Consider the following 21,864-nt stretch of genomic DNA (forward strand, 5'->3'; position numbering starts at 1 on the left):
TCTTGTGAAATCTATTACACTTCCATTGTAAAAAGTTTCCTATTGTTTTGGCTTCATAGACTTGTCTTGTTTTCTGGTGTTTGAGGGCTTACCTTTGTCAGGTTTATATTTATCAATTGTTTCTCAAAAGTATGGACGGCCAGTGTCCATTTCTTCCTCTGGTAAAATTTCAACACATTGATATGTCAGGTAAGTTGGCAAGTTTAATTTACTTTCAGATACCTAAGTATCCATTTTTTCTCGGGGGGGGGGGGTATCTTTAAGTGATATCTTTTGCCATACTTTTTTTGACAAGTGGGCTCTCATCGAACGAACCATTTTTTGGAATTGTCTCTGAAGTAAGAGCATAGGTCATGCAATTGATGCACTCAACAGAGAAGCACTGTGATCATAAAGTTCATGTATGGTGAAATTGTCAGATGATGGAACAGATATATGTGTTTGAGGTGCTGTTGACATTTTGTTAGTTGCCACCTTCTCAGCAAAAGAGGATCTCAGAGCAGGTGTAGTGGTGCTTAACTTCCTTTTTGCATCCTGGTATGATATATTTTGTTCTGTTTTAATTTTCTGTATTTCTTTTTCATCTCTCCACTTCTGACATGCACAAGAGTAGGCTGGATGATCTCCCTGACAGTTGACCATTTAGCTTTTTTTTACAGAGCAAGATTTCATATCATGCTCTTTACTACCACATCAAGCACAGGGCGGTGAAGCCATGACAGACAGTTTGGGCATGCTCATATTTTGGACATTTAAAGCAACCTAATGGATTAGGGCAGAAGCGTAGCTATGGGGGAGGCAGAGAGGGGCGGTCTGCCCCAGGCGGCACTTTGAATCTTTTTGAACTTGTGCAATTAATTATAAAATATCCCTCTGAGGAATCTTTATTATGAACAAGAAGCTATTGTCCGAACAGATCTTGCAGAAACTGAGTATTTTGCAATAGGTAAAGGGGTGTGACAAGGATGTATTTTATCTCCGTACCTGTTTAACTTGTACAGCAAATACATTTTAAGAATGGCAGGGCTGGAGGAGTCTCCAGTTGGAATTAAGATTGGTGGGAAAAATATTAATAATATTTCTGTGGATATCCACAGGTTGTACCACATGGCAAACATGGCAGCAAAAGCTCTAGCTAAACCACTGGATTAGGGATATGCACCCTAACATGATAGGGCATTGGATCCTAGTGATGGTAATCTGGAAGAAAGATTAGTAAAAAAGACTCAGGAGAAGTAGACCAAAGAATATGTGAAGAAAAGCAGAGAAAAAGAGGAAGAATGAAAAGGGCCAGTACCATCACTGGAAGGTCTCCTCCACCACAAGCAGGGTTGAAAGTTTATTTTTCACTTGGTTAGAGTATAATAAATGACATGAGTGATGGTATCTTGCTCCACCTTTGCAACGAGTTGCCCTGGTGTTGTACCACCTTACCCCAGTCCTGAAGATACTTTCAGGCACAAACTTTGTTTGCTCACACTTGGATAAAGGATTAAACTAAATTTATTATACCACAAGCAGGGGTTGAGCCATGGAATTAAAACTCTAGTTTACAGGAGGGAAAATCTCTTTACCTGTGTGGAAGATCGAAGAGCCTGGGAACTGGCTTCAGAATGACATAGAAAAAGCCACTCTAGTCAGTGACTAGAACCAAACCTATAACAGTGCTTCGTTGGATGGTCTAGCTCTATAGAAATAAATCCCATTATCAAAGGGCTATACATTTATCTATTTATGTAAGCCTACAAATCCAAAATAAGATAATAAATATTCTATTCTGTTACCATAATAAAAACATATCTCTAGTAAGCTGAATTTCATTCTGTAATTTTAAGATACAAGTTAAAATATAATGAAATATGAAAATAAGTGAACTATTATATAACTATTATTTCTTATTTGAATAGATCATTAGCTAAAGTAGAAATCAGTGAAAGTTTATTTGTATTTACGGTGAATCTATTTCCAAGATTGCTAAAAGCCTGTTATTTGAAATAATTAAGAAGAATTGTACAGGACAAGAAAGAAACAATTAGTGCAATAAAAAAAAAATATATAATAATAAAAAAAAAAATATATATATATATATATATATATATATATATATAGAAAGAGAGAGAAGAATGCCTTGTACCAAAGTATCATAAGTTATAATAAATCTAGTTTAATCCTTTATCCAAGTGTAAGCAAACAAAATTTGTGCCTGAAAATATCTTTAGGACTGAGGTAAGGTGGTGCAACACGGAGTTCAAAAATGGACACAACTGTTGGAACAAACTCGAGATTCTTATTTCTTCAGAGATCTTGGAAACAGTATCTTGTTGGTTGCTCATGGCCAACACTGATTAAAGTGTACATAAATGATGCCAAAAAGATAAACTACCTCCTTACAAAAAATTATCAAGAAGATAAGACATTACATTCCTTACATTCCTCATGGTGAATGAGGAATATAATGTCTTAGATGAATACTTAATAGACGACAGCAGACATTGCAGTACAATGTGAGGAGTGCAGGAACAATATCCCGGATGAAAAAGTGCTTCACTCTCATATCTGGATTCTAGAGGCAGAATGGCTCAAAACACAACCCGCTCCTCTCTGAAGGTTATTATCAAAGTGACTGCCCTGTTGCAACTGTATGACTGACAGAGGAACATCCAGAAGGACACACACAATTAACAGACAATACATTGTCCTCATAGCTTTAGTTGTTTCAGCTGTAATTTAAAACAATCCAAATAATCTAGAATGAATGCCTTGTACCAAATACTTTGGTACAAGGCATTCTTCTCTCTCTCTGTCAGCAACACATGCCAAACGAATACTAAAGAATTTGGAAACTGCATATGCCAGTTATCATGGTTTCTGCTGTGCCTCGTAGGTGCATAGTTCTGTACTGTACAGTGTCAGTAGACCCCCCCCCCCTGCCCCTTGAACAGGATTTTCCATCTATAGATGGTACCATGGCATGAGATATTTTGAGGGTCAGAATTAGGACATATTGGCTAACATATGACAGGTGTAGCTAAGCTGAAGCTTGTATTAGACTGTCTGCACAGTGATGTTGCACCTTCTCGAATGGTGATGAAGTGTTTGGATAATAATGCACCATGTCACCCAAAAAGAAGTTTTTGCCTGCTTATAGCTAATAGCTGGATTCAATGTCTGAGGAATATATGAAAGATATCACCTATCTTGATAACTGATACAAATGAAGTAAACAGTTTCATATTCAAACTTTTTTTTTGGAAACAAAAATTAAGTTAATTATCTCATTGCCACTTTAAACAAATAATAATTGGGAGTCGTGTGTGTGTGTGTGTGTGTGAGATGCATGGAATGTTTTGCAATATGCTGCGAGATATATAGGCAGTGTGTTAGTTTACTATATGATGATTATCCTCCAGATATTGCAAAGATTTTTTAATTTGTTATAGAATCAGGATAATTCAGCTTTAAAAAAAATCCATAGACAAGTTGTAGGCACTGCTATGGGTAGCCCTCTGTCTCCACCTTAGACTAACTACTTTTTGAACCATCTGGAAGACACCTTGTTCTCTTCCATTCATCCCCACCCTCTCTCGTTGGTTTCATTACTTTGATGATGTTTTTGCTGTTTGGTCTCATTCTGAAAATGAATTTACCACTTTCTTAACAATGAATCAATAGCCTTCATCCATGCATTCAGTTCACTATGGAAAAAGAAAAGGCTGGTAGTTTTACCATTCTTGGACATCCTTCTTACGTGCACAGCCTCCAGTAATTTATTAACTGGTGTTTATTGAAAGCTTACCTTTACTGGCAGATACATTCATCAAGAGTCTGCTCATCACACCTCTCAAAAAATTGGTGTTATTGTCTTTAATTAATAGAGCACATAATGTGTGCTCTCCCTTAAGCTTACAACAAGAACTTCTCACTATCAAAACTTTAATGGAATTTAATGGTTACAGTCCTAATCAAATCCAGCAGATAATTGATTGCTATGTTCCAACAACTAAGGATTCTTCAACATAGCAATCAATTATCTGCTGGATAATTGAATCTGTTGTAGAATTTTGAATAAGTATCACCTTATTCCCACATATTTTCCTATGAACAAAATTTTTTATCTGTTACCATCTACAAAAGACAAACTGTCACCTCTATCATTAGCTGGTGTTTACAAGATACCTTGTGAATGTAATTTGACATACTTTGGGCAGACAGGACAGGCCATTCTGTGGAAAAAAGAATTGAACATCAGTATTACACTGAATACATGAAACTTCAAAAGTTTGGTCTGGTGCAACATAGTATTGACATTAAATGCCAGTATCCAGTGGGATGAAGCTCTTCTTCTCCACAGAAGCAGTTTTACGTATGAATGCCTTTTCAAAGAAAGTTGCAAAGTCCTTTTACATTGGCCAAACCTGAATCAGAACAATTGTTTCTCTCTCTCCCAAGTCTGAGAGATTTTCATTTTATGTAACATCAAAAATAGTTTTAATATTATTTATTACTATAATTAATTTCTATCATGCAAGAACCGTTTTTAATTGGTAAACTGATTGTTGTATGTTCCTTGTATTCTTGTTTCTGTGATGTGCTTGTTTCTGTGCACTGATGATGTACTGTTATTTTTGGTACGAAATATTCGTACTTTCATTTCATTAAAATTAATTACTTTGGTTATCATGTAATTTGTTGTTAATAGTTATGCCACAGATATCTTTAAAGATTATGAATAATGGTAATAATCAGTCATATAAAGGCAAGCCAGGAGAGTGACTCATTTGGTAAGGACAATAAAAGTACAGTACGAGCAGATATTAGCAAATCAGGCCAAGAAAAACCCTGGTGATATTTTTCAGTATGTGGCAAGTAGAAAGAAGATTATGGTAAGATGATGTTAATGAATGAAAGTGGAAGATTGGTAACATCTACAGAGGACATAGTTGAGGTATTCAGTGAGCAGTTCATCCTCAGTGTGAAATCAGAAATGTAGAGAATGAAATCAGAAAATACTTAACGGTGAGTGAGGAAGAGATATATGATGAGTTAAGTAAGCTACATTTCATCACAATAAAAACCAGGTGATCAAATTTGTGAATAATAGTCAATATGTGGTCTGATTAAGCAGAAATATGATCGTTTGTACTCCAGTATAAAGACTTAATCAGACCACATATTGATATGGAGTATACTCCATATCATAGCAACAGTGTACTTTTTATTGAATTAGGTGCCTTCAAGAATGAACCAGGGTTCTCTCTATATGCAGTCAAATGATCTTCCACTGACCAGTACACCTGAAGTGGCAGTGGTCTTCACCTCCGAAGTGTTGCACTTGGGAGATATAGGCCCAACCACAGTGCAACATTTTGTACTTATTAAAATGGCAACCTCACTTATTTGTCCAAATTAAAAGTCTGTTTAAATCTTTCTGAAATAACATCAGTATCAGTAAGTTTTGCCAACTTTTCATCATCAGAAAAGGCCTCATTGATTACATTTTCAAATGTCATAAAATTTAGAGGGCCCATTATACAACATTTAAAGGCTCTGGTTCTGTTTTGTGTTTCTCTCCACTAGTAGTGCACTAAGGGGGGGGGGGGTTGAGTAGACGATTTGAGAATACACACTATGCATCGCATATGACCTGTGACTGAGCATCTGCAATGATCGCTAATTCATAAGTAGAAGTAGTATAGCAATGGAAAACACGACACAACATAAATTTAAAAAAAAATTAATTTTAATAGGAAAAGATTTTTGGAAAATTTTCTAGTGTTTTTTTTTCCTTTTTCTTTAGCCCCCCCCATGTGTGGCACTGCTCTCCACCTTCTCCATTTGCAGAGCACATCTCATCAAATTTTTGTACTAATTGTAAAATGTGATGATACTTTCCTTTTCACTGATAATATGTTTTTAAGTACATTTAAGATAAAAAAAAAACAACTGAAAAAATACTCCATAAATTAATGATAACAATATCAGAAAAAGCACTTATTATGTTACATTTTGCACTTAGGTAGACAATATTTTTTGTTGATCAGGGTATCAATGAAACTGGAAAACTGGTATATTATCAATAGAACTTGACCTTTGAAAGGTGTAGGGTTATGTACTGCATTGGTGGAGCTGTTTTCCAGGACACAAGAGATCTTGAAGAGATGATTAACAGAGGACTGAAGTTTATGAGCATATTGCAAGTGTTTCAAAGAATATACAATATATTGCTGCTATAATAAAGAGCACAGTGTCATGTAGAGATAAATATGTAATTGTAAGCACACAAGGCATTGATAATATACACAAATTTTCACAAGGTTCTTGTTGTTATATGGGAATTCTGCAGGTCAGGAAATGAGTGACATCTTCTCTTTTATGACTTCTTTTTGTGTAGCTTCCACCCACAAAGGGTTTCCATGTGTAAACCCTTTGTGGGTGGAAGCTGCATTAGTATATTAGTACCGTGAGTAGGTCTAAGGATTTCCTTTCTATTTTTATTAATTATACAATATATATATATATATATATATATAAAGTTTTTTTATCTTGGGTTTACTATACATTAAAAATACCAAGAACTTTTATACTTGGTTTTAATCCTTTTCCCAAGTAAGAATATATTTCACGTGCTAAGCTTTTCACGTGAAATATATTCCCGTCTGAGCAACTTGTATATAGAGGCTAATGACTTCATATTGCTTGCATTATGTATCCCATAATGCAGAGCATCCCCTCTCCTTTTGGATGTGTATAATGCAATGCATAATGGGAAAGGGTCACTACCCAAACCAGTTTCGACCTTTATTGAGGTCTCATTAGTGGGAGCCAGACCTGGGAAAATACCAAAGTTGAAGCAATGCAGAAGTCATATATATATCTCATATACAAGTAGACAAAAGTTGCTTGACCTTATTAATAAAAATCTCTGGATGAGAGAAAGATGTAGAAAGTTTTTTACCTTGGGTTTATTATACATAAAGATACCAAGAAATTTTATACTTGGTTTTAATCCTTTTCCCAAGTAAGCAAAACAAAGTTTGTACCTGGTAATTTCAGGACTGGACAACTTGTATATAGAAGATAATGACTTCACATCACTTGCCTTAGTATCCTATTGGTTTGGTTGAGTGAGTCCTGCAATGAGTCTGACTCCACAGAAATTTGCTGTTAATAATTCTCCAATGTGAAATAAAAAATAAAAAAAAAGAAATATATATATATACTGTATTTGTTTTCTAATGTTGAACAAATCAGTTTTTTGTTTGTTTGTTAATGTCGCCTTCAAATTTTTAGAACCTTCAGAAACAGGTTTTGCTATTGATAGCTAAAAAAACAAACATATTATTATATAATATGCTTGGAGTGATGGTAGACAGTGGACTAAAGATCTGAGGGCACATTGCAAGTGTTGCAAAGACTGTACATCGTATTACTGCTATGATAAAAAGTACACTGACATGTAGGGATAAGGAGGCGGTGGTGCCCTTTATAAGACATTGGTTCTACCACACATAGATTATTGTGCTCATATTCAGTTGCCTGTTTTTATTGTGATGTGGAAACACTAGAGAGTGTCCAAATATGAATGACCAAAGTGATATCAGGACTCTGGAGTATTGGTTATGAAATGCATTTAAGGGAATATGGATTACAGAGTTTGGTGAATAGAAGGTAAAGAGGAGATATGACAGACACTTTCAAATTAGTTAAGGGACTCTACCAGATTAATACAGAAGGAATTATAAAAAGAGTGGAAGGTAGGAAGAATAAGAAGCCATCCCTGGAAGTTGAAGAAGGATGTGAGGAGTAGATATATTATGTGGAGAGTTAGCGAGTAGAATGCATTCCCAGAGTACATTGTAAATGCAGGGAGCATAAATAACTTTAAAGTTCATTGTGATAGACATGCTGCTGGTTGAGTGAGACTCCCACAATGAGTCTATTAACTCCATGGTGGTTACTGAAATAATAATAATAATAATATATTATATAATATACACATTGTCCATGTGGGTAGCCTAGTGGTTTTGTGCTTCGCAACCATATGCCTGGGGAAGGAGTGTCCTAGGTTTGATTCCTGTTGACGACGTGAGGAACTTAAGGATCTTCCTCAGCCATAGCCAAGTTAGCCGGTCTTGGAAGCGGACAGTAGGTTTTTTTCCCACCAGTTTATCCGGGGTTTTTCATCCCGCAAGCAGGCAAACCGGTCTTCTGGACACACAGATTACAGCCAGGAATATCGACCGAGCCCTGATTCATCACCCTATGCTGGTTCCAGAGCCCGGATAAAATTCGGGGAGGGGGGGGACTCAGATGGTGGTGCTGTACACTCCCGTAAAAAAAAGGGGGAGGGTGCTGTACCATCACACAGAAAGGAAGGAATATACACAATATATACAGTATAATAATGTATATATATATATATAACATTATAATATATATTATCTTTCATATAAAAGATTACAATTTTCCCTGAAATAAACATTTTCTATTTTCTAGCTCCCACCACCACCTCAACCTCTACAAGCCCCTCAGAGTCAAGTAAACTATACTGCAGCAACAGCACCACCTATGCCACAATCACCTTCGTCACCTCATTTAGTAACAACTGTACCTGTCTCTACGCAGCGTAAGTTTTCCATGATTGTTATTTGTAATATTGGTTTTTCCAATTCTAGTATTTTAAATTGACAAGAAAGATAATGATTTATATGCAGAAAGAACAAAGTGATTGAGAAAGAAATGTAATTAAATATTGATCCACATGCACACATTTTACTGAAAAACATACAAGAGTCGAGAGTTGTTCATGTGATAATGAACAATATACATTGAATGATGTGTCGATATCATCACCACTGGTAGGAGCAATCACATCATTTTTGACTTGGGAGTAAAAGAGACAAGTTGAAGGCTTAAAGAAAAAAGTAGCTTTGAAACTACAAAACAGGAAAATAATGGACTTAGGAGACAACAAGATAAAATCATGGAATGCAAAAATCTGGAAAGTAGACCAATACCATTGTGAAGATAATGAACATCTGTTAGTCATTTGCATGTGTTCCCTGGCAGTCTTGTTTGTTTTTCAAGGAGTTGTCATCTAGGATCATGGCAAAGCAGTTATGGCTGTCAGGCAAATATATCCTGTCTGTAATTAGTGTTTCCTGATGAGTTTCCAATTTTGCATGAGAATAACTTAGATGACATTATTTTTCCTCCATGTTGGCATTGACCTTCTCAGTGTGCAATTCTCTTTTTGCAAGTACTAATTCTAGTTCAGGATACTGAATTTCATAGTCTCTGTGCCTTTACTTACTAGTGGTCAGAAATTGTTAGGTCTCAGTACAGGGGGATTATTCAATCAGATAACAGGTCTCTTTCTTTTTCTAATGCAAAGCATAATAAATATAGTGGTCTTTGGAATATGTTGTACGAGGACAGATTGAGAGAATGTAAGTTGCAGAGCCTCTTGAATAGAAGGAAGGGGGGGGGGGATTATGATTAAGACATATAAACTACTCAGGGGTTGTTATCGGTGGACATGGAAGCGATTTTTCATAGAATGGGAGAGGGGGATAGAATAAGAGGCCATTACTAAATACACAAAGTTTTTAGTTGTGTATTTAAAAATTTATTTATCACTTTTAATTATTTTAATACAACAAAAAAAAAAAAATTATTGGAATAAAATATTTATTTCTCTATTTTGGAAAACCAAAGTTTGAAAAAACAACAAATTGATTACAAACTCACAAGTTACAGGAAATGCTGGTTGATTAAAAAAAAAAGAAGTTAATGTGAAATTTGGCATTGTTTGGACCTTGCAATATTTTCATAGTCAAGTTGATATGAAGAAGTGGCCAATTGCACACAATCATCCAAATGATCATTTGTAATCTGGTTTCTTAATTGATTTTTTATGACAGTCATATTTGAAAAAGCAGATTCTGACAAGTATGTCAATCCCAAACACGACAGAATTTTTCGCACAATATCAGTAAATATTGGGAATTTTTCATGTTCATACTTCCAAACGACTTCATTGTTTATTGATTTTAAATGTAAACTATTCTGAATGTTTATTATCTCAAGTTCTACTTCAGCTTGGTTTATATCAAACAGCCCACTAATTTCATTTGAAATTTCTGTGATGTTCAAGTTTTCTTGAAATGTATTATTGATAAAAGATACAATCATTTCAGTTTTATTAAAATCTTTAAATCTTGAATTTATTTCTTCCTCAACTAATTCTATTTCACAAATAAATTCTTTTAAATCATAGCGAAGCATTTCTTGATTTTGTTCAAAAAATTTTAATAAATATGGGAGATGTCTAAATTCACAGTCATTTATATTTTTCTTTAATAAAAGTAAGTATTGTTGGAAAGTTTTTATTGAACTTAACATGTCAATTAAATTTTTATCTCTACCTTGTAACTCTAAATTTAAATTGCTTAATTTCGTACAGAAATCTACTAAAAATGATAAGTATAACAACCATCTTTTATCACTCAATTGTGGATAAATATCTCCTTTTTCATCAAGAAAATTTTTTATATTGTTAATTAATACAAGAAATCTTTCTAAAAATTGACTTCTGCTGAGCCAGTGAACATTATTATACAACAGAAGTTCCCTATCAGCATTTGCCTATAATTTAAATAACCGCCGTTAAAGGGCTTGTCCTCAAAAAGAATTTACAATTTTAAATGTAATATCCAAAACATCTGTTGTGTTTAATCTTTTAGTACACAGTACTTGTTGGTGAATAATACAGTGGTACGTTAAAAAATCTGGCAATGTGTCATCGTTTTTACATAATGAAATGAAGCCTGATTTATTACCTATCATTGCAGGAGCACCATCAGTAGTAATAGACACAAGTTTAAAAAGCGGAAGTTCGTGTTGTTTCACAAATTCATCAAATGCTGAAAAAATGTCTTCTCCCCTAGTCCTTCCCAACAATGGTATAATTTTCAAAAATTCTTCTTTAGTTGAATAATCTTGAAATACCATGCGAATAAATACCATTAACTGAGCAATATCAGTGAAGTCGTTTGATTCATTGAATTTTAATGACAACGCAACACACTGGTGAATGTCTGACATTAACCTGGCCCAGAAACTTTTCTCTGGCAATTGGAACTCTTCCTTTCGGCAATTTGAAACCTTGTCTGGGGCCTAGAAGTAGTCTCTCTCTAGTGACGTCTCAAACCGAGAAGCTCATTTCTGGAAGCGGGAAACTCCTCTCTCAAGCAACCTGGATCCAGGCAGTCTCTCTGACGGCAACTCTGGACTGGACGGCGTCCTCTCTGACAGCAATTCTGGAACTGGGACCCCCTTCTGCTTGCTTCAGTCCCTTTTTACTAGGCTTCCTCTGAGACCTCGCATTAAGTTTGGCACCCCCCCCCCCAAAGAATCGGTATGAGTCTTTCATCTTAAGTTTCAAGTTCGGCACGCCTTTTGTTCTCCTCCGCTTTCTTTTGATTGTAAGTTGCCGGCCATCAGAAAGTTGTTTGAACTCTTTCTTGACTGGCTTTGGAGATGTTTACACTTAGAGCCTGCAAGCCTCTCTCATACAAGTTTCAATAACAATCTTTCTAATACCGCCATGTACAGCTTCACCAACAAAAACATTGCCTTTGTTAACACTCTAACATATTCTTATTAAAGCAATATATACAGTTAGCTTCAACAGAGTTATTTACAAAATCATCTAATATAACCTATACCGAGACAAACAAAGTTTATTTTTTTACAATATTCACATGTGACTTAACTTAAGTAAAAAATCGATGTAATGTGCTTTGGAATATTTAATATTTAAGCTACAATGGAGTTTTTACACTTTGCTTATAATCGTATTCACTCGGCTCGCTGTTTGACTTCCACTGATCCAAATTAATTCATTTACCCGGACTTATAAGAAAATTACTGATTTGACAATTTTAACAAAAAATAAATAAAAAATAGCAATACACTTAAAGCGAATTAAAAATAATACAAAATAATGATAAATAAAATATTATGTTTTCAGTTTTAATTAAATTTGTAAGGAGGAATACACAAGAGATTGACCAAAAATTGCTCCGCGATCGACCGGTCAATCGAAGGGTTGAACACCCTCGCCTATATTGTAATATCTTCTTTATTCTTTATAGCAGTGCGCTTTTGCTTTTGTAACCTTTCTTACTTATTCTATTGCATACTATGTTTATCCACCTTTCACATTTACTAGTCATATGCCTATGAACACTGGAAAATTTATTTGTAAAGACTGTGCCACCAGTATTTCTATATCAGCATAAGATTTAGTAATACATCCGGTAGATCTCTCTTTCTTACTAGCATAAATTTCTTCAATAAAGTTTACATAAACAGTCTTGTTTTCTCAAGTACTTAAACTATGCTTTTAATGCCTTAGTTGTTTCCTGCTCACAGATCCAAGTTTATTTAGGAACAGTGCATTGTAAAATAAAAGATCAGGTGGCACTCTATTGACATATAATTAAAACACATTTATTTACATTAATAACAAAATACATTAATTAAACTATAGGGAGGTTACTCTCTCTACCTATCCTTTAAACTTTTAGCATAAAGAAACAAACTTTCCCTTTTCAATACTAAATAACTATAAATATAATTACTCAATTACTTCTCTGCTTATTAAATCAAATTATTGAAACTCTAATTTACTCACAAAGAGGTTAGCTGGCTATGCCAAGTTATCTCACAAATTATATTCCAATTAATAACAAATCAAAAGACTCTCTTATGGATACTTCTTATTATTATTTCTTATCAGTCCATCTATAACATATCTCCTAGATTACAAAAGGAATGTACACAAAAGATGAAACAAACTTACAGAGGCTCTGTGTCACACACTCTTCCAAAGATCCTGTACTAAAGTCTCTATGCTTTTCCTTTCATCTCGGACCTAAGGCTTCCGTCTGGAGTGTTTTACTTCAGTGACATCTCATCGGGATATTCACAGGCTTTTCTGCAATCTGCAGTACACGAATAGCTCAAGCAAGAGGTTTCAGCATACTGGCAAATTTTGTGCCACTTGAAGTTCGCTATGTGGCTATTGGCTTTGGTTGAGCTCCCGCAGCAAAAAGACATCCGACCAACACTCGGCTTGGGTATTTACATTGGCATTTCTCTCAACATTCCCGTCTGGCTTCTCCTCTGGCTTGGCCTCGCCGTAACATCCCGTCCTCTGGACCCTACTCCAGGTATTTCTGCCTCTAACTGCCAACTCCGATAATTCTAACTACTGATTCTCTGCCGACATTCGGATCAGTCCCTTTTTATTTCACGTTCTCTGGGACCTTGCATGAGGGTTGTAATCCCCGAAGAATTTGGCACGACTCCTTGATCTTCTGTCAAGACTGACCCGTTCTTTCTTCTCCTCTGTGTACTCCTTTAATCCTATCTTGTCGGGAGCGCAGAAACTTGCCAATCTCTTTGACACAAACTTTTGAAGGTGTTTATATGCAGAGCTCGCAAACAACTTTCTTATACACTTAAATCGTAAACAACTTTCTTCTGCCCTTATACAGAGCTATTATACAAAGTTCCAGTGGCAAAGCATTGCCAGTGTTTTTGACATTCTAGAAATTTTTGTTAAAGCAGTAAATACAGTCAGTTCCCATAGGTTATTTACATTAAAATTTAGCATAAAATATATGGAGACATACAAGGTTATTTTTGTAACAATCTCATGAAAATTGACCTCTGTAAAACTCGATGTAAAGCGCTTTGGTACTACATCAAGTTTTACAGAGTGAATTGCCTGAGTGTTTTGTGAGTGTAGACATATTGAATTAGTTTAAAGCACAGTTGAATGAACATTGTGTGCAATAGTGTGTACTTTCCACGATGAGTCTCAGACTCCATGGAGGTCAGATGTTAATAATAATAATTATAATAATATAGTCCCCCCCCCACCAAGTTAAAACCTTTGGTTCTGACATTAATGGACAACTTCTGATTAGAAACCTGCTGTAGTTCTAACATTTAAAAGTTGGAGATGCAAAAAATCTATGCCTGTATGCCCTTTGGCAGTGGTCAGTATCAGATCATTGTTAAAAATCTTACAAAATTGAGATAAACCACTTTCCAATGTTTCCTAATACAAACCTAACTAGTCACTCCTATGATGATTGAAAGTCAGATGTCACAATAAAAACTGAGAGGTCCTCAAAAGAATATAAAATCTCCAATTAGGTAATCCATAAAGTCTTCTCTAAATGGAGTATGATCAAGGACATATAGAGAAAAATGTTCAAATGAAAAGGTATGCAAGTCAGGAAGTATTTTTCCTTTTCCATAGAGATGAAGCAGCAAGCTCACAAGTTGGTGTATGTATATATATATATATATATATATATATATATATATATATATATATATATATATATGTATTTATTTATTTAGTCAGAGGTAGTTAACTACTTGGGAGTACATTAGCAGTGTACAATGCAACAAATGTGTGGCGATTAGGCATAAAGTTAACACTTGGCTGAATAGAACTGACTGCAGTGAAACCTGGAGTTTCAATAGAAGCAATCTGTATCTCCAAAGAAAGAATGAGTACTCTGAACGCCCAGGAAAACAACAGAATTAAAAAAATAAAAAAATAAATAAAAAAACCGATTTATTATTATTATTATTATTCAGGCCTCCATGGAGTCAAAAGCCTCATTGTGGGAGGTCCTTCCTACGAAACACAAAGTCTATCAAGACTCATCGAGGTTTTTCTAATCAGTTTTTTTATTTTTATTGGTTTGAAAAGAGTATTGAGATGGGTAATGGGAGAGAGAGAGAGAGCGGAATGGCTTGTGGAAGTGATGTGGTACCAGTGAAACTTGTTATAGAATCAAAACTTATGTCTAATACGAATGCTAGAAGTATCAGAAACAAGGGAAATGAAACAGTTGCACTGATTGAGATTGTTCACCTAAAAATTGTTGGAATAAGTGAGACATGTTGCATGAGGATGACTTCCTGATAGGAATAGAGATGGAAAGGTATGATGTTTTTCATAACGTTAGAAGGGGTAAAAAAGGAGTTGAAGTGCTATTGATGATAGAAAAGGAGTTATACAAAGGTTTATACAAGGTTGAGATGCAAGAGGGAAATAGTGACAGTGGTTTTCAGGCAGTATAGATGAGATAGAGGTGAATAGTCAAATGTTGCTATAGGTGACAATGTGGAGGATAGTGATCATGAAATGTATAAGCAAATTAGCCAAGCAAATAGAAAAATGGTTATCATTATGGGTGATTTTAATTATGGCAATATAGATTGGGATGATGAGATTGAAACTGGAAGTAAAGAAAAATAATTTTTTGAGATTTTTTGAGGGGCAATTATCTCAGACAGTATATAACAGAGGGAATGCAAGGATTGAAGGTCTTGGACTTGATCATCTCATCAGAGGATGTTATTATAAATGATGTGTCCTCCTCCGCCGGTTGGTAAGAGTGACCATGAAGTGAATACTTGAGAGGTTATTAATAATAATAGCAATTATAGCATTTAAAACTTCCCAATTCCAATCTTGGTCATACTCTTTAACAGTTATTAACAAAGAGAGATATTTTAGAAAAGTTTTACATGGTTAGAAGAAAGTGAAGGAATGGTAGCCGCATTCAATGGAGCAATGCCTATGAAAGTAGCTGTAGAAAAGGCACAGCACTGAAACAGTGACTATGATAAAGTGACTGAAGGGAGTTTGTGAGGGATGAGTCATCTGTTAAGCAGATTTCCCTCTTCTGAATATCATCAAGAAGTTTTGGGTGCTCCACCCTAAATGTAGGAACAGTACTCCAAAATTGGTTGGATCTGAGACACAAAGTATTAGGAGTTGAGAGGAAGAGAAGTAATGTTTAGAATGAAAAAGAACGCCAAGCTTTTTTGAGGCTAAGGAGACTATGTAAGTAATATGTTTGTGCTAGGATAAACTGGATGTGATAATCAACCCAAGAAGAAAAAGTTGATCCTGAAAGGAAACCGGAACATTATAAAAAATAATGTAAGAGGGGATGAGTTAGGATTTTTCTCGCAAGTAATATGGTAGGCTTGAGTTCTTGTTTTTTTTTTTTTTTTGGCATTGAAATTTATTAGTTGTCTTCACCTCATCTGAGGATGTTGAGGAGGTCAATGCTCAAGTCACTGGTTATGGAAGATCTTGATGCATCTAACATTAGGATCCTGCAGGATTTATCAAATGAGGAAGAGGAATGAAGAGTACTGTTATCGGTGAAGCTGTGAATAGGATTTCAAGTCAGAGAAAGGAGGTCATTGATGTAAAGGAGGAAGAGCATAGGTGAGTGCACAGAACTCTAGGACACTCCAGCTTTGATAGGGAAATCAGATGAGAGGAAGCCATCCATCATGACACACAATGAATGAGCAGTGAGAAAGCTGGCAATCCAAAAACAAAGTTCGGCCATGAGATGGCAGCTTGTTCAGGAGGCCTCGGTGCCAGACATGATCAAATGTCTTTGAAATATCAAGAGCGATAACATAAGTTTCTTCAAATCTTTCCATGGCTATGTCAAAAGGTTAGTGACATTAGCTAGGAGGTCAGCTGTAGAATGAGAATGACAAAATCCATATTGATGATTGCTAATTAACTGTTGAGTCTCCAGGTAATGAAGAGCTTGTTGCTGATTACTTTTCCATCACTTTTGAAAGTATTGAGGTGAGAGCAATGGATGGATAGTTAGATGGCTGACTTTTGTTTCCCTTGGGTACTGGATTGCCAGGATGTAGGCTTGCTTCCATGTATATGGGTAGTTGGGTAGATGCCTGTAGAATATAATAGTTTATATAGATGATACAAGATGGGTATCATTTTCTGGAGCTCAACTCTTGAGCACAACTGGAGAAATACCATGTGAACCAGGAGTCTTATTAGCATCAAGATTAATGAGTTTTTTCTGATGCCCCTTTGGTGAAAGTTCAGAGGAGGCATGGAAGTATAGGAGGTGATTTGCTTTGGTCCAGACAGGTGTTGGAGATGCCAAGAGGTCTTCCTTTTCCTTGGGTGAGATTACCATAGCACCATCAGGATGCAGGAGAAGTGGGCAACAGGAAAGGGCAAGAGTTATGTCTAAGAGCCTTAGCAAGAGGACAGAAGGCCTGACTAATAGTTGAGAAGGAAGCAAGTTTATTACATTTCATTCTTATGAAGTCTGCTTTGGAATTGCTGATAACTTTTTTACACGTTTCTAGCTACTATGTAAGCTGAATGAAAAGCTGGAGTTTTTAATTTAAGCCACTAAGATGCATTTTTATCATGGGTGGCAGAGGCACATTTTTTTGAGAACCTTGCTTAAATACAGTTCAGAGGTTTGCAGTAGAGTGGGGAACGAAGGCTCTCATTCCAGTGAAGATTACATCAGTTATTATTTCAGTGCAGGTGTTTGGATCAGATCACAAAAGCAGAAATCTGAATATGGAAAAGTGGCATAAAAATTCTGGAAGTCATCTCATTTGGCACAATTATAGTATCATAGGATATGAGACCAAGATTGACTGGGAGGAGGATGAACTGTAGAGAAGGAGACTTCAATAAAATTATGGTCAGACTTGCCAAGGAGAGAGCAGACATCCACAGTGTATTTGGAGGGAGAGCTGGTTAAGAAAAGGTCAAGAATGTTGGCAAAATGATGAGGATCGCCTGGTATTTTGGTTGGTCAATAAAATTATTGACTTGACTATTAGGGCCTGTTCATGTCATGACTGATGGTAAATGATTCAGCTTCCCTTCCAACTTAATCTGTGAAATTGGGAGCCAGTTTGTGTTACGGATGTTAAAGTTCCTAAGGAGTACACTCTCACAATTTGGGTAATTAATTTGTAAGAAATCAATGTTTAATGATAGGTAATCAAAAATGGCAAATGAAGGCTGTAAAGTGAGGTTTTAAGCCAGAGAAAATGGAAAAGTGGGATTCCAAATTGGATGGCCTTTGATAAGGAATATCAGATTTCACAAAAGCACATATTCTGCCCTTTTTTGCAGAATGCATTATGCAGGATTGAGTTGGAATAGATGAAGTGAACTGGTCATGCAGGATGCCAACTGAGGTTCTGTTAGGAAAAAGAGATCAGGTTTTGATGTCTGTAAAAATTTTTGTATTAATTATTATTATTAGTATCGAGGCCTCCATGGAGTCAAAAGACTCATCGTGGAGGTCGATTTTAGGAAATACAAAGTCTACCACACCACACCACACCACCCCTTGAACCCATTAACCATCCCAACTCCAACCACTCTCTCAGGCAATGCATTCCAAGGTGCAACCACCCTCCATGCAAAGAAACCACTCCTCACCCTCTTGCGCACAGCCTCCTTTCGTAACCTCCAAGGATGGCCCCTTGTCATCGCTCCTTCCTGCCGTACCACCAAGTGAAAGAACTCTCCAATGTCTACCCTGTAACTGCCTCTCAACAGTTTAAGTCTCGATCATATCACCTCTCCTTCTTCTATCCACCAAACTCTGCAGTCCAGATTCCCTCAGTCAATCCTCATAGCTCATATTGTACAGTCCTGAAACCATCTTTGTTATCTGCCTCTGTACCCTTTCCACAGTCAATTTATCCCCTTCAAATCGTGGGGACCAAATTTGAGAACAATACTCTAAGTGTGGTCTGATCAGGGCCTTATACAATGGAATGATAACTCTTTTATCTCTGCAGGTCAGCATCCTTCTCAGTATTGCAGCAATCCTCTGAGTTACCCTCACCACCTTTGCAATATGCTCCCTGAATTTCAGTTTTCTATCAATCATTACTCCCAGATCTCATCTCCCCTACCTCCTCCAGTATACAGCTCCTCCAATCAAGTACGCAACCTCCCATCGATGGATCCCAAATATCAAGACTTTACATTTTGCTGCATTAAACCGACAACCCCATTTATTTGCCCATCTGTCTAGTTTATTCAAATCCTCTTGCAGGGCTGCCACATCTGCACTATTACTGATAACCCTTCCCAACTTCACATCATTCGTAAACAACTGAATATCCCCTTGCAATCCATTGACAATATCATTTACAGGTCCCAGTACTGAGCCCTGTGGAACCCCACTTGTAACCTTTTGCTTCCTTGATATTGCCCCATCATACACAACTCTCTGATACCTATCAGTCAGCCAATCCTGAATCCATTTGACTAACCAGACATTTAAACCCATGTGCTGCAACTTAAATATCAGCTTATCACGTGGCACCCTGTCAAAGGCCTTTGCAAAATCCAAAGAAATGGCAGTATATGCCTTTCCCCTCGTCAACTGCTCTTGTCACTTTATTATAAAAGACAAGCATATTACTACAGCAAGAGCACCCCTTAACAAATCCATGCTGATTCTCACAGATAACATTACCCTCATCTATCCAATGCTCTATATAGTCCCTCACTAATGTCTCCAAGGCCTATAATTAGGTGACACACAAACAGGCCTATAATTAGGCACTTTCAGTGTGACACTGCCCTTATGAAGCAGCACTATCTTACATTCCTTCCATTCCCTGGTACCTTTCCTTCAGCCAGACTTTTATTGAAAAGCCAGGTCAACAGAGCTGTCAGTTCTATAGCACATTCTCTCAAAACCCATAGTGAAATACCATTCAGTCAAACAGTTTTATTGGACCCTGTGCACCTCTAAACCCTGATCCTGCCCTATCCCTCTAGTATTAAAACCTCCTTCTAGGATGAAATACTCAAATAAAGTGCTCATTGAACAACTCCACTATGTTCTCTGCATCAGTCACTCTATTCCCATTTTTATCCTGCAATGTCATTCTCCCACAATCGTTTCTCCACCTACTGGCCACATAACTAAAAAATTCCCTAGGATTTTCTTTGGATCTTAGTGCCAATCTCATCTCATATTCCAGTTTTGCCTTCCTCACCATTCTGGTCACTCTCCTGGCCTGCATCTTATATTCTTGGTGTATCTGTCCTCCACCCCTCTCCTTGTATATCTTCCATAATCTCTTTTTCAACTGCAGTTCCTGTTTGATATCATTTGTCATCCACTTTATACCAAATTGTGTCCGATTCTTCACCTGTGGAATATAGCTTACTATTGCTGCTAACAAATATTCTTTCACAATTTCCCAAGCACTAATTATATATTGGCCTTCCAATTCTACCCTCCATGGAACTACCCATAGTTGATACATAAGACTACTGTAATCACCCGCCTTATAATTCCACATACGTTCCCTTTTCTTTGATACACCTTTATGTCTGTTCATCTTCCAAGTCAAAACCACATGGTCACTCTCTCCAACTGGTGGGAGAAATGTCATCTCACTTATTATCAGCTCTTCTGATGCTATGACCAAATCCAAAACTCTTGACCCTCTTATTCCCTCCATCACGTGCTGCCGAAGACATTTGTCCCTCAAGAATTCCAGAAAGTCTATCCCCTTCTTACCACTTGCATTTTCCTCTTCCTAGCTCATACTGCTGTAGTTAAAATCTCCCATAACAATCATTCTGCTTGCACTTGCCAAGCTCAACTTCCTGGTCTCCACCCTCTGTGCTCCCTGGTTTATAGCAACACCCCAATAAATATCCTGTCTTGGCCACTTCTACCTCATACCATATGCTTTCAAAATCATTTGTGTCATTGCCTTCCAAAGCCTCTACTCTAAAAGGACATAAGTCATCACTTATCATAAGCAGTACTCCAACACCACGTTTTCCTTTCCTATCCTGCCGAAAAATGCTGTACCCTGCCACTTCAATTCCAGTTATTATATCATCCTCCATCAACCATGTCTCATAGATTCCAATAATCTTTGGCCAGGTTTATGCTATCAGCCACACCAATTCATTTGCTTTATTTCAGATACTCCTGGCATTAGTATAGAGCAGTGGTTCTCAAACTTTTTTGTCTGGCAGCACACTAAAATCAATAAATAAATTTCATGGCACACCCCCTAGTATTATTTGCTTTTTATAGAGAGTAAAGTGCCAATTAATTGATTCTGAAAGACTTGCATATATAACCCATAAATAAATTGATATTACGGATATTATTAAAGATATGAAGGAAAGCGTGTTTAAAAGAAAACAGATTTTATTTAAACTAAAAATGAAAAACATTTATTTACGATGTCTCTCATTATAGTTAGAATATATAACAATAAGAAAAACCTCTACTCACTGAATTTAACGAATTTAATATCGTACTACGTTTATTCTCACCGATGACAAAAGACTCATGATTTTTGTTTAGGGGAAATGATCATGTATAATACTTGTCACACTGAACAGAGAAATACTAAAACAGACAGCAGGACAACTAACCATTCATTAGTTCATTTTCCCCAGTATTTATGTGCCGTCATATATCTAGTTACTACAACACGCGGTGATCTAATGAAATCCCAGGATATAATATAAGAGTGATACAAAAAATGATAATTTTTATATATGCTTCATCCATTAAAATCAAAATATATAATTTTTTTATTTTTGATTTAGTTATTTGTGGCAATTGAATATTTTGCTTTTTTCAAATAAACAATTCAAAATTTCGAGGCACCCTTGTGGCATACTTGCACCACTCTAGGGTGCCGTGGCACCCAGTTTGCGACCCACTGGTATAGAGCATAAAAATACCACTGCTTCTATATCTATCATTGTCCCCTCTCAATCCCCCCCCCCCCCCAGGCTCAATGTTTCCTGACATCGTCCCCCTTCCCCCAAGCACCCATTCCCACAAGAGGCCATCCCTGCTACATCCACCCTGGGAATTCTAGTTTCCTTGCATTGACACACTGACTCATTCAGAAAACAACAATCTTTCCAGATGCCGTCATCCTTCTTCATTC

General features: G+C 36.4%; 1 protein-coding gene across 1 annotated transcript in view; it reads left to right on the forward strand.

Moving 5' to 3' along the window:
* Positions 1-21,864, forward strand: part of LOC150102603 (uncharacterized) — a 98,627-nt gene that overhangs the window by 60,419 nt on the left and 16,344 nt on the right. The window contains exon 5 of the mRNA XM_090398786.1: positions 8,497-8,626. Within this exon, the coding sequence (XP_090254912.1) occupies positions 8,497-8,626 (130 nt within the window). The remainder of the gene's footprint in view (positions 1-8,496; positions 8,627-21,864) is intronic.

Source organism: Typopeltis vanoorti, chromosome 10, assembly GCF_054136105.1.
Source record: "Typopeltis vanoorti isolate ZY-2024b chromosome 10, IOZ_Tvanoo_1.0, whole genome shotgun sequence".
Classification (NCBI taxonomy): domain Eukaryota; kingdom Metazoa; phylum Arthropoda; class Arachnida; order Uropygi; family Thelyphonidae; genus Typopeltis; species Typopeltis vanoorti.